The sequence below is a fragment of the Haliotis rubra genome, unplaced genomic scaffold, assembly GCF_003918875.1.
Source record: "Haliotis rubra isolate DU_JTF1 unplaced genomic scaffold, ASM391887v1 Scf187, whole genome shotgun sequence".
NCBI lineage: Eukaryota > Metazoa > Mollusca > Gastropoda > Lepetellida > Haliotidae > Haliotis > Haliotis rubra.
In genome coordinates this window covers 909,413-924,556 of record NW_025765858.1, presented here as the reverse complement: position 1 = coordinate 924,556, position 15,144 = coordinate 909,413, and the positions used below count along the sequence as shown (strand labels likewise).

The 15,144-nt window shown below is 40.4% G+C and overlaps 1 protein-coding gene across 1 annotated transcript; it reads left to right on the top strand.

Moving 5' to 3' along the window:
* The first annotated feature begins 2,820 nt into the window (after positions 1-2,820).
* Positions 2,821-14,820, top strand: LOC124274003 (signal transducer and activator of transcription C-like). Its single transcript, XM_046709336.1, has 4 exons — positions 2,821-2,838; positions 3,321-3,539; positions 4,853-5,110; positions 14,683-14,820. The coding sequence occupies exons 1-4, from the start codon at positions 2,821-2,823 to the stop codon at positions 14,818-14,820; spliced, it is 633 nt and encodes a 210-aa protein (XP_046565292.1).
* Positions 14,821-15,144: the final 324 nt, after the last annotated feature.

Genomic DNA, 15,144 nt, shown 5'->3' with positions numbered 1-15,144 from the left:
CCCGGGTTCGATTTCCCACATGGGCGCAATGTGTGATGCCCATTTCTGGTGTCCCCCGCCGTGATATTGCTGGAATATTGCTAAAAGCGGCGTAAGACTGAACTCACTCACTCATTCAACTTGTTCTACTATATGCCTACAGGTTCTTTACACGCCTACTGTCTTATTCCTATGTAGTAGGTGTCTAAAATTGTTGTTTGCCTTACTCTAAGGTAGTGGGTGAGTGAGAAGCACTGACAAATCAGCATGTGTGAACGTGTGTAACCGATGATCGGTCAGCTTATTAGTCGGACACCTGAACCACCAGTCTATGCTTGATGGGGTTGTTACAAATATGCAGACTGATGGATGTGGCGTCAGTCACTGTACTGTTTTGTCCGGACTCATTTGCAGATGTGATGTGGCTTAGTTATTGCTGGGTACCCAGTTAATCTATAAACAAAGTGGTGTAATATAGTTATCATTTACATGAACACATACTTCTGATCATTACTGTTGTGTGACCCGTATTTGTTGTGTGACAGCTTGTTGAAGCCCGGCTCCAGCAGCTGGAAGACGAACTGAGAAGATCCCAGCAGGAGAACCGGCAGCTGGAAGACGAACTGAGAAGATCCCAGGAGGAGAATCGGCAGCTGAAGCAGGACCTGAGCCGACTGAAAGCAAACGTAAGCCAACCAAATTGATGTGAACAGGATAACAGTGATGTCGCCTAGATGTTAGCACAAGTCGGACATATGGTGTTAGCGATGTGTCTTCTCTCTGCATAATATGGTAATCGATTATAGAGCAGTTTGAAATACCTTTGCGCTATTGATATAACTTCACATATACGGTGACCGCCTCCGTGGTGTAGTAGTTAGAGCGTCCGCCCGGAGAGCGGAATGTCGCGGGTTCGATCCCCTACCGTGTCATACCAAAAGACGTTAAAATATGGTACTTGTTGGTCCCTGTCTGGCGTTCGGCATTAATGGGTACAACAAGGACTGGTCGGCTCGGAGTCAGTATAATGTGTCTGAGTGGGGTATTCATGCTTCACTGCGGCGTGGTATCTCAGTGGGCTAGCACTATAAAACCAGCTTAAGTCTGGGCTAGTACAAGCAGCCGCACATACACATACACACGCATGCACGTCGTCATATGAGCGAAATATTCTCAATCATGACGTTAAACCACCCAATTTCACCTCACCTCACATATACTGTGATCACTTCTTGGAGGTATGTCCTGATTACTTCATCAGCAATTTGTGGACACATCCATCTCGGGCACCTATTTCCGATCCAATCCGCCAAACAATGTACAAGAGATAAAAGTGCAGTGTTTTCGTGTGTGTGTGTGCGTGTGCGTGCATGAGCACAAGTGTACTATCGGTTCTCTATCCTTTTGGTTTTACTGCAGCCAGCAAGCACGGCAACATCAGCGGCAGCGACATCGACGTCAGTCAGCGTAGCCACTCAGACGGTGCCAATTGTAAGTATGATTAATTCTTATTCTGATTATGGCTAATGACTGATAAATAAGCAGCTTTATACCTGACAATTACAATCGGTTATATATTGCTAAATGTTATCGGGATGTTTCCTTTCTACAATTCATGCCCGTCTTGGACTTCATTCCAACATCTTATTGGAAAACATTCACTTCATTCATCTAGAAGTTCTCCCTAATTGAATGTACAAACTGAACTAAAGTACTGTCGGAAATATACTGGAAAAAAAAATAGTTAGGAATACATGTAAATTTTGAAATTATGAATACTGACCTTTTTATTCATTTACACGCTTATAATAATATCAATCATAAAAATACCAATATCCCTAACTTATTTTGTCCAGTATAAAAAAACCCTGTTTTTAGACTGTTACGCTGTATCTCTAAAATTTACACAACTGCAAATAGCATATGTCGAAATAACCCACATCGGTCTAACCTGGCGTTCAGTGGGATGCGTAATAGGATATCCAGAAATGATATACAAGTAATGCGTGTGCTGCCTACAGGCACAATGGGTCATCTCAAAGATATTTTTTTTATTTTTTATTTTTCATGTGTAGCTACATCCTTAATAGTTTCAGTATTAAAGTTATTACTTTTTACGTCAGCTATCGTTTATAATGAAGCTAAGTCTAATTTCAAAACAAGCATTTAAAAAGTGTCCTTTGTAATACAATATCATCGCTCACTAATTAGCGTAAAGCCATAGTCTGTGCCAAATAAGTCGCTTTGGACTTTGAAAAATCCACATTGCTCATTTCTGCACTCATCTCTCCTCAGTAAAGTCCCTTTTCTATTAACTACATAAATTGTAGATATAAATGTGAAAATAGTTAGTTTTTTTCTTTTTCCGACAGTACGTCAATGCAGTCTTAGTGCTCAAGTGTACTCGTTAATATTTACACACTATTTTATCCCGACAGGTTTTCCTTCCGTATCAGACCTCTGCCTTGACCTCCGTCTCGACATCTGCCTTGACCTCCGCCTCGGCCTCCGCCTCGGCCTCGGCCTCCACCTCCACCTCCACCTCCGCATCGACCTCCGCATCGACCTCAGCATCGGCCTCCACCTTCGCATCGACCTCAGCATCGGCCTCCACCTTCGCATCTTTAGCGACAGTGACGTTGGCGACATTGGCGACGATGCCAACTGTGAGTAACGAACATTTCAGGAACAGTTAAACTTCCTCTTACCATGTTAACCTGACATTTCCGAATGACCTTAAACCCTGAAATAAGTTTATTTTGTTAATTCCGTTCACCGTTAATCTTCATTCCCTCATTCTCTTTAAACGTCACATCACCTGTGCAAAACAGTATCATCACCATGCTGCCACATAAGAATGTTGGGTTGGAACTTATCTCTGATAGTCGGTGCTGGACCATCTGATCAATCAAGTAGTCTCCTCCGACCAGCACAGACACTTGGTAGATTAAATATCCTCGAACCCGACGTAATGCTATTGTTCACTGAATTGTGTGGTCCAGACTCGACTATTTACAGACCACCGCCATATAGCTGGAATATTACTGAGTGCGGCGTTATGCACCAACCAGACAACCTACAGTTGCTGGTGATCTATAGTCTGATTTTATATTATGGTGTTGAAGACTGACTTATCATTTAAACTGATCTCATACTAGTTTTAATGACAGCAAAGGACTGTATAGCTGGATGATGGCAGACAGCATTTTACAAAGTGTATATGTATATATTTATTCTCGGTATATAGTTATCGTCACAATATGGCTGGATTATTGCCGATGTGACGTACATATTTACCTCAAGCTATGTTACTATGCTATTTTAAATGGACATTATTTCAGACTCAGGCACTTCACAACCAGCAGCGAGAAGCCAGGTACAGGCATAGAACACAGGCCATGCAACAACAACAGCGACAACAGCACCAACAACGCCAGAGGGAGGAAAGAGCGGAGCAGCAGCGACGGGCTCGTCAGGTTCAACAAAGGCAACAACTTCACCAGCAGCAACGGCCCTACCAGGACCTCCTGCATCAGTTTGACGAGGCACAGAGAACTTCAGTGAGATTTTACTTTCATCTGTTCCCTATCTAAATGTCATATTGAGACATGTCTGAACCAAAACACTGCAAAATTACTTGTATTTCGCCATACACATTTCATGCAAATCAAATATATTGAAACGGTATCTTCTACTGCTTCTTCCTTATTGTGGGAGACAGAGGTAACCCACGGCATATTCCTGTACATGGTCGAATCCCTTGCTGACATGAAAAATCTATGTTCATGAGTTCGAATCCCACTTCATCCCAAGTATCCTTCCTTGATTTATCTACCCCCAAACCCATCCTCGTGGTTTTCAACGCACCTTCTAACATCTGAGACTTGCACTACTCCCACACTACACCCTAACTCACTCATTCAGCACAAAACTACTAGGCTTTATATCGTTGTATTTGTCCTGGTAGGTGGAACTTTTGTAGCCCTTAGCTACAGTAACAGGCAAAGTATTGGTTTTCTTTATTGCAGAGCAGAGGCCGTGTTCGGAGACCTGCCGGTGTTCTCCAGATGACAATGGGTGGAGGATTGACGAGTAAGTTGACTGCAAAGTGTTCATTCATGTTACTTTCATCAAGTTCTGACATCAAAGTGAGATGTAAGAATTCCACAGTTCTTGACTTGTATATTTTTCATCCGACGACTCCATGCCACGCCCTGATGTTGGTGCAGTGACTATGATAGTATACAGGTATATTACACCTTCAGCAACCCATGCGTGTCGTAAAGATGTCAAACGGGATTGCGTGGTCACACTGCAGGTCATTCAGCAGACTTAATTTAGGAGACCAATGTTAATTCCGCCACTAATAGATTATCTGACCCATGTTTTACAGACCACCTCCATACAGCTGAAATAGTACTCCATATGTCTTTATGCAAATACCAACTTCAAAACTTGACTATTGCAACTCCTGTACGCCAGCATGTCCTCCAAATCAATTCAGAAACTTCCAGGAAGTCGGCTGCCCGATGTATTCTGGTTTAGGCCGGTTACAATTGATCTTCAGTAAGCCTTGCCTGTCGAAAGAGGCGTCTAACAGCATCGGGTGCTCAGGTTCGCTGACTTGATTGACACATGTCATCGACTCACAATTTGGCAGATCGATGCTCATGCTCTTGATCACTTGATTGTCTGGCCCAGGCTCGATTATTTACGGACCGCCGCCGTAAAATTAAACTCACTCACTCACTGTTTTATGTATACAGAGACAATCTAAACAAACACCTGGTTATCCATCTGCAGATCTTTCCGTGCTCATAATTTTCATAACCTGTTTTTTACATGATCAACAAAAAAAATCTTTCCACTTCAGATGTTGTTACAACAGAACAGGCAACGATTATACGACAACGGCCACAACCACAACAACAGCAGCAGCGACAGCAAAGAGACCAAAGACAGCAAAGACGTCAACGACGCCGACGTTGACCTCGACATGTCCTGCTTTCATTTCCCAGCTCTTGTTGCCTTCAAGTCGCCAGGCAACAGCTCCAACTTCTGGTCAAATCAAGCCGGCAATGAGTCCTCCACCGTTAATCCTAATTTCATCCTTGTCACCTCTCCATATGCAGTAAGTAAACTGTGAAATATGAATCATACAACAGGAATTCTCTTAGGGTTCTGCTTATCTTACCTCAACAGCTCTTGACTTAGTACACACATAGAAGATACTCATGAGACCACCATCAGCGACACATGCTGACTGCTCATGTTTGTATGTAAACATTAATTACATATATAATTATTAATCAAAATATTGCTTTTTCAGGTGTGGTGACTGTCACAGCTACCTCCTCCAACATCCCTGCCAACTACACCGCTTCATGTTTGGGAACTGATACCTTCATATACTATGTTCTCCACCTTCACAAGTTGGTATTAACCCAATCTGTTCTATATGTATACCTGGCACGATCGTCCACTTACAAATCCTTCATGGATGTCCTGTGACTACCTACTGATGACTCGGCAGCTTTGAGGTGTTGAGGGGTCTTTCATGTTTCATGGCTCACATTCCTACCTGAAATACCCGCTAACACCTTCTAGCTGAACGATGATTCGGTTTGTATTCACAAACATCTTCTGGGTAACTTGTATTTGAACGTCTGTGTGTCTGTAAAGGTAAATTACCTGAACAAAATCATTCAGTATCCTTCATAGTATAAGTTGAAAAGGGTCATTCCTAGCCATGTGCGGTGCTACAGTAAGATGTTGGTTTTGCCACGCTTCCTCAAAGACGTATGGACGCAACAAAGTGATAAGGTGAGTTTCATACTGCCCTTGTTTGATTTTTACAAACAATGTAACTTATTGTTCCTAGCAACCTTTTCATAAGATATCGAGGACTTTAACTTTGCTTCTTCTCAATTGAACTAACCTGACAAATGGTATTCTAAATATTTGTTACTGGCCATTTTGAAATGACATTTCATACAAATCTATGCATTTACAGGTACCCATACCACAGCCATGCACACCACATCCACAACACCCGTCTCCACTTTTGTCCATGGTGAGTAATAAACCGGAACTAAATAGCATACTCAATATAGACTGCACCTGTTTTCAGACGTCTCCATATTGTGACAACATAAACAAACACTTACCAAATAACATCACTGATATTTGTACATTTATCACGCAAATGTTTCACGACAGCATATCTTCCATTATGAGGAGATTGTCTTGAGCCAGCCTTCACATTACGCACTCGCCAACATTTCACTTGTGTTTGCCACTAATTTCAACTAAGTATATTTCCTATAATAGTTTCTAGTGCAGGACGTGTAGCTCTGTACCTTATTCTTGCCAGGTCAACATGCACCAGTCCCAATGTGATAACTTGTCTGCGTTCATCATTTCACCATCCTTTTTCTCTATATGTCCAGGTCACATAATACCGAAAAACTACAAATACTACTTGTTTTTCTCGTTTTTCAGATACCAAGACAATGTTCCTTCTAGAACACCTGCCACCAAAACCGCCTCATGCTCCGGAATTCATTCCCTCTGATACTCACCATATCCATGACTAAATAATCCAAAGCAGTTTCTATATAAACTATTTTATTGTGTTTCAACTTGGACCAATTACAATATCCTATCGAGGAAGTAAACTATTTCGGCTATTTGAAATTCCTAGCATGATGCCAAGATTACATGTTAATGCAATCTCTTTTGTGTGTAAATGTGAAATGATCGTCCACTTACAAACCCTAGGTGGTGTCCGTGAGTACCTACCGATGACTCGGCAGCTTTGATGTGTTGAGGGGTCTTTCATGTTTCATGGCTCACATTCCTACCTGAACTACCCGCTAACACCTTTCAGTTGCACGATGACTCAGTTGTATTCTCAAGCATCTTCAGGGTCCTGTACTTGACGTCTTTTGACATATAATTGTTTCAAAGCATTTTATCAGAAACATTGTTTTCGTGTATTCCACAGTAGTGTCTTTTAATATATCAAATGACCTTTGGCTGAACACTCACCAAACATGAAAGTGTTTTTATCATGCATAATGAGTTAGAGACACTTGTTCCTTATCATGAGCGGTACTGCGGTATGGTGTTGGCATCTACCACTAAGATGGATATATGAAAAGAAACCAATAAGGTTAGTATAAAAACTGCACTTATGTATGGAAATACCAGCAAATATCACGCTCCCTTCACCTTTCTACTGCAATTGACTACACTCCAGTGTGTTTCTGTACGGTAGAGTCCAGTGGAATATCTGCGTTCCCAGTGGATACTACGGGAATTTAGAAATATCAGTGTAATTCACATAAGCCGTGAACAGTAGTTGCTGAATAACCCAGTTGTCAAATCTATTACCCATAACAATGTGTCCATTATCACTGAGAAATGAGCTTTCATGCTGATATTGTCGGTATACTTTACTTCACTCATCAAAATATCACCCGTCAAAGCAGTTGCTACAATGTGCCATTCCGTTCTAATCTCTCTAATCTCTCATGCATCAACTTATGCATCTCTAATGATCCACCATCTCTTTCCAGGCATTTTCTCCCAGATCATATCTCAAGGAATGGACTGATCCAATGGCCATACTGCTCGCACCTCTCGGTGAAGACAACAATACCACACAGGGGTGGAAATGACCCATTGCCCGACGTCCGAGTCTAGTGGGTTTTTTTCTGTCGGGCAAGCAAATTTGTATATCACACTGTACCGGTGTCCAGTTGACTTTCCAGTGTAAATCATGTTGGGTTTTTTTTTAATCAGCAAGAAAACGGCCGGTATAGTGGAGCAATTATCAGGGCAAGTGATTTTACATGTGCCACTGTACACAAGCAAGTTATTTCCATCCCTGCCACAATCATTATAATCAGTACGATGGAGTTAAACATACCAGTTGGTGGCATTGTCAAACGTCTGCAATTCGACCCCATGTGCCTTCTTAAATTATACATTGCTAGTAAACTTAATTGTTGGTTAAACCTTACAATTACACGCTTGGCTTAAATGGGACACCAACCTTATTGTCTGTGTTTCATAACACAATCACCATATAGCAACCCTATTGTTTCGCATCAATATTTACCCATGTTGTGTTACTACTTTTAAACTGTCACCTGAAAGATATATTAGTCTCTATCAGAAGAATGGATATATACAGGTGTAGTTGAGCCATGCTGCCCTGGATGTATACATTCAAATTAAAGTAAGCACTGACTAAATGGCAATGTTTCTGTAATGTGCATAATATGATGTCAAGTTTACTCAATATAAATGTAAAGGTTCACATACAGTCCCAAATTCTCCCTTCATTGGTCATGATCCTTGTAATACGTTATTCCGGCCTCTGTCAGAAGAATGAATACATACAGATGTGGTTGAGCCATGCTACTCTGGATCTATTCATTTGGTACCATCAAGCAATCTTTGGAATTCAAGTTCGGAGTCTTAAAAACATTACACTTTATCCAAATCAGTTTCATGGAAACGTTAAACAGATCTTTGTTAACAATTCCCCATTGTAGTTCCAAATACAATCGCCCAAACCGAAATTTCAATCCTATTTACCTTACTAAAGGCGTGACATGGTATAGGAGATTCGGTAGTTGAGGTTCGTTAGCTCACATAGTCGGAGATCTCTACTGATATTTTGGAATGACGCTCAAAGCGGCAAATTCACAAACCGTTAAAACTTTCAATATGTCCAAACGCCAAGTCCGTTTCCTTCGTTATACCTAAATGGTTTTATCCCAGTGTTCGCCAAAATTTAGTAACTTTGAAGGCAGTGTTAATTCACGTCTATATACCACATATCTACGTACTGTTTGTAAGTTGTGTTTCAATAAAGTTCAATCCTTAACTTCATCGTTTTGTCAACTTTTCACCCGGTCACATGTTGTACAGGATCCGTCCATCGTTTAGTCGAATTCCACATACGTTTATAAGCATTACTGCCCTGACCGCTAGTTTGAGTGCCAAACGTGTACGAACGCCATCACTACAGAAATATTGAACACGGCAAGATATCACTAAAATACTGTACACAAAGACGTCAACTTCTTCAATAGAGTCCTGGGGCGGTGGGGTATCCTAGTGGTTAAAGCGTTCGCTCGTCACGCCGAAGACCCCACATGGGTACATTGTGTGAAGGCCGTGCGATATGAAATTTGTCGAGCCATGATATCATATCAACTTTTCGACTGTTCGATGTCGGGACTTTACTGTCGAGGTCCTGCACGCTGTGGCATGGGGCATTGCCCATTACGATAAAAGACTTCTCTGGTAGAGCTGGTACCAACTTGTTTTTAACCCAATCGAGGAAAACCGCACCATTCATCTCGGAATGGTAGTCTGTTATCTGTGGACTTTGCCCTGAATACCAAGTCGCAGCCTGGGAGAAAGCCTTTGCTGGAGCAACCAGCATGGAGAATGATTAGTCTCTCTCATTTCCCTAGAGGCAGCTTTCTACGTGACCCCTTATCACCCCCGTCGGGTACCCATTGACTGCTGGCAGTGTGCGAGCTATTGACCCAGGCCTCGTCCAATTACACTGGCTCGAACCCTTCCCCTTCTTCTTTATAACCCTGAGAAAATGATTTCTCAAGCGAACGATATCAGGGCGTTCACAGAGTACTGACCTATTCTCCCCCGAAATTTTCTTCTAACGATACCCGAAAGAGTGAGTCGCAGGAGTGTGTACTTTGATACTCTGAGGTTGTTCTTGCTTCAAATGCTTTTTTAAATTTTCAGCGACATGTATTTGTTTTGAGAATAGAGCTTGTTGATAGACTGCCTTGCAAGGTTCTTTTGAAAGTTGTCCAAATGTATTAAATTTGTGTTACTTTGACACGACCTTTACCTGCTTCGCATCACCCTCACAATGTTTGTGTTCCAGAACATTTGTCAGTACCCTTGCTGATACTCCTAAAGCTTTTGCTGCCCGCATACGGAATTTATTAATGGCATAAAATGGTTTGCCCCTTTCGGCTTCAGCACGGAAAAAATCGTACACTTTTATCATCAACTGTTTCACGTCAGCATTCGACTTCATTTTTCATCAGGCATGCGTATCCCGTACACGACGAGATAGTGGCTGTTCCGCTTCTCTGGTTTCACCCCGCCCCGACAGATAACAACTTTTGCGTTTTCAATGATGATCGTTTCTTAAAGAACGTTTTTGGTGCAGTCTGAAAAAATTTCAAATATAAGAAAGCTGTTGGGTATTAGTAAATGATAAACATGTGTACTATTTATATTTATGTGGCAATTTTGTACAATGAAAAAAATTGCAATTCATCAGTCCGTTTCTGAGTCAAACGGACTGTGGTCTGGAATGATTCCACAACATGGTTTTATTGTATTGTGCACTGAGACATCAACCAGTACATTTACGAACTACTCTAAGCAGATGATGGATTCCCATCTCCGTACACATTCCACAAGGAGTGAGAGCGAACACATTGACAAATATTTCTCATCAGTCACCATTGGAAATGGCAAACTTGAGTGGCTGGTTGAAGGGGAAATGGCAATGGCCTGTTAGTCATTTCAGGCCATTTTCTTCATCAGATCATATGAAATGAACATAACGACGGTTGATGTGTTTATTAGTGTTATAAGAAATAATGGGGTTTTAGTATTCGACAACACCCGCCATCGTGTGTCAACGGAGGACGATGTTAGACAGACATTCAGTGTACATCATCAGGGCTGAATAGGTGCATATTTTCCATCTATTCACCATCAAATTCAACACAAAAAACTCTATTTATACACATTAGTGACCACGTTACGCCAGTACTACCTTACACACATATGTAGGCTAAGTAACTGTTACTTAAAGCCATGTTTCATTTGCTATTTTTACTAAGCTATGCTCATGCTGTTGATCACTAGATTGTCTGGTCCAGACTCACTGAGATATGCAAAAAAAAATCTTCGAAAACTTTAAATTTGAACAGTGGCCCATGGGCGAGCGAGTTTAAATTTGAAGTTTTCGGAAAATTTTGTTTTCATTTTTTCATCCTTGGCATGTGTTTATAACAACTGCATCTTCCATTTGGTCAAATCCCTTGTCAGAAAGGGTCCACAGTGCGGAGAGTTTCTGGACTTTTGTGAGTCCAGAATTAAATTGTGACGTGTTTATTGAATTACAATATAAACAAGAATATAATAAATTAAAAAGTAAATATAATACATATAAATCCTTATTTACAGATGGGTCCAAGGATGGTGGCGCGGTGGCTTGTGCCACTGTCATTGGATCCAGAACAATCTCTTCTCAATCACCAGATAACAGCTCTATTTTTACAGCAGAAGCAAACGCCATATTAACAGCCTTAAAATATATTAAAAAACACCCTAAATATCAACAATATATCATCTTTTCTGACTCACTTTCTTGCCTTCAGGCTATTAAAAATATTTCTTGTAAACATGAACTTTTATTAGAAATTATTGAATTGTATAATGAGCTTGCTACTGGCCAATACGACATCGTCTTTTGTTGGTTACCCAGCCACGTTGGCATTTATGGGAACACAATGGCCGATCTTGCTGCCAAGGCAGCACTCGACAAATCTGTGACACCACTTCTTATTCCTTACTCTGATTACAAGGCTAGCATTAGATCTTACATCCGTGATCTGATGCAGAAGAAGTGGGACACTCAAGTAGGTATTAATAAATTACATGCAATAAAACCCTACATTGGTTCCACCTACTTGGGTTGTCAGTCCAGATTTGAGGAGGTCATCATACGACGATGTCATATTGGCCACACAAGATATACTCATGAGTACCTATTAAAAGGTGAGGATCCTCCGTTTTGTATCCATTGTGATGAAAGAATCAGTCAAGCATGTCCTGCTTGACTGTGTAGAATATTCCATCACAAGGGATATCTATTTCAAAGTAAACACTATGAAGGATCTGTTTAGTAATATAAGTTCTCATTTAATAATTGCCTTTTTAAAAAAATTAGACTTGCTAACTGATTTGTAAATAGATATATATTTTATTATTGGTAGTTTAGGTTAGTAACTGAGATCGTTAGTTGCTGTACCCTCAAAGGGGGTTGAAGTAGTGTAAAATTATTGTCCTGAGAGCGTACATAAGTCCCAAAATGTTCCAAGTCCATTTAAACTTGCCAGGATTTTTAAACGTAGCATTCTTGTCATTTTAATTTTGGCTAACATTTCTTATAATCGCCGGCGGCTGAAGGGATGGTGTAAATCCAACTAGGATCCATGCATGTAGCAAAAGTAATGTAAGTCCCCATGGTCCCTGGTATGGTGATCTCCTTTCAGTTGTTGGCGATCTGTAGCCACCTTTTTATATTGTGGTGTCCAAATAGTGCTATTTGTTTTAACTTTCTACGCTAGTTTTACTTCAAATTGTGATATTCTAGTTGTTTTACTGTCCTTCGTCAGCAGTTTTTTTTATAATATGCATATATTTCATTTCAATATCAAATGTTCTCGTCACAATATGGCTGAAATATTGCCGATGTGACGTTAAATATTAACTCACTCACTCACTAACTACTTTTCACCTCACCTGTAAAAAAGTAACTATAGTCTTACTCGAAAGAGGAAGACTATGGGGTACGGGGTATGGAATCAATAAGTATCCTATTAATTTGTAAACCTTTAACTTTTATCTACCTGTAAAATAGTTTTCCAGAGGTCTTTTTCTAACAATGAGAGGGTCACATTTAATGAAGCAAAGGGCCTCGATGTACGAAAGGTTTATGTTACGGGTTAGATTACACAATCCTATATCTATTACATCATCTTATGTTTAACATGAAGTATGTTGGCCTATTTAGAGAATTGTTTCACATACAGTATCAACAAACTTTGTTTGTAACTTTATGATATGTTGACAGTACATGAACTGAAAAAGCAAGCACGTGACCGTGGACTTCGAGGTTATTCTCGTATGAGGAAACATGAATTACTAGATTTATTAGATTTAAAGTATCAAAAAACACCTACTGTGAAAGAACTAACAAAGCAAGCTCGTGAACGTGGAATACGAGATTATTCTCGTGTGAGGAAATCTGAGCTCATTGAATTACTGAAAGAACAAAACCTATAGAAATACAGTTCACGCCTATTGAGCATGCTTGTAGGTAAATATTTGAGAGGTTGGAAGATGGAGTGAGTGAGTTAATATTTAACGTCATATCGGCAATATTTCAGCCATATCGTGACGAGAACATTTGACATTTAAATAGAATATATAAACAGATATGATAAAAACCTGCCGACGAAGGACAGTAAAACAACTAGAATATCACAGGTATACATGTAAAACTAGTAATTAAATCTAAAACATTTTAACTATAGAGAACAGCACAATATAAAAATAGGCTATAGATCGCCAACAACTGAAGGTAGATCACCATACTTTGATCTGGGAGATGGAAGTTCAAAGAAATATAGACGTTGAAGTTATAAAACCATTGGTATTTGACAAAGTAAACGAAGAACTGAAAGATTTAAGAGGTATTAAATTTCAACTCACGTTAAACATGACACTAGAGAAACAACAGTCGAATGAAACAACTGAATACACCTATGTTTACTTCAGAGGTAATCAAGAAGTTACAACGCAACCACACACTATCAACTCTTCTATAAACAGATCATTAGAAAAAGTGTGAGAAACACTAGAACGTTACACTAATATGGGTTCTGGTTGGATTGTTGACAAGATTAACATGGTCTACCTGAATATAGCAAACTATATACCGTTGAAAGGTGGATCGTACTTACCCCTGTCTGAGTATTTCAAGAAAAAACAAGCTATGGTTAACGTTAAAAACCGAGGCAACAATTGTATGAGGATAACGATAACATCCGCTAAATTTCCAGTTGAAAAACATTCTGATATACTTTCCAGTTATCCAGAAGATGACGGGCTCAATTGGGAAGGTATAGACGATCCCATCCCCATCTCTCAGGTCCAAAAAATAGAACAATAGAATCAAGACTTAGCCATAAACGTTTTCGGACACGAAGGTAAAAACGTAATAGTACACAGGATAAGTCATTTATTGTATAAGGATTGTCGTAAAATGATCAATATATTTATGATCCAACAAGGTGAAAAACATCACTACACATGGATAAAGAATTTCAGCAGACTGTTGTACAATCAATCGAAACACAGGGAAAACAAACACTTTTGTGAAAGGTGCCTTCACGGGTTTTCTAGGGCTGATCTGCTAGATTCGCACAGGGTTGATTGTCTAGGTGTAGGGGAGACAGCCGTACGAATAGATATGGTGTGTGGTTCTGTTTATTTTATTTCCTTTCCTGTTTGTGACATTGACACCTAAAGGTTGAGAAGAATACGGTTGAGATGAATTGCCAGACAGACTGTCTGTTTGGCGTCCGGACGTAGATGTAGTGACCGGGCGCGGAGTGACTGCTGCCATAGTTAGGGTGGCTGACACAACAGGTTTCTCTCACTTAACCCAAGTCAAGTCAGTCTGACATGCAATCGGGGACGTTGCTACAGATCGTGTAACTGCAGCAGAATAACTGACATTCGACGGAGTCGATATGTGTCATGATAACAGTTTTTTTGCTTCAAAGTATCAAACATTTTTCTCACACTTGAGTCTCATGATTTTGGACTCCTTTTGCCACACAGGGCATGACCTTGATGAAGCAGGATGTTGACCATCACAGTTCACGCACTTCTGATCTGTTTGTATCCTCGTGGTGGTCTGCACAGCGGGGAGACAACGGAGAGTTCCGACAAGTCTGTGATCCATTGCCGAACTTCTGACATTTATAACACCGGCGTGGATTGCTGACATACACCTCCACTCCAATGTTGAAATATCCTGCTTTAATTGACGTTGGAATACGAGTACGAGCAAACCTCAAGAGGTAGGTATTGGTGTTAACGATAGCACCACCTCTCTTAACGGTAAAACGTTTTACTGCCGTAACTGCTTGTTCATTTAGTTCTCTAGCAATGTCCTCTTCAGTCATGTCAGCAAGACACCTAGCTCTGTTACGAACGATGCCGCGACAGGAATTTAAGTTCTGTGCACAGACACAGCAACCTCGATATTTGCAAATATTGTGATTGACAAAAGATTCAGAG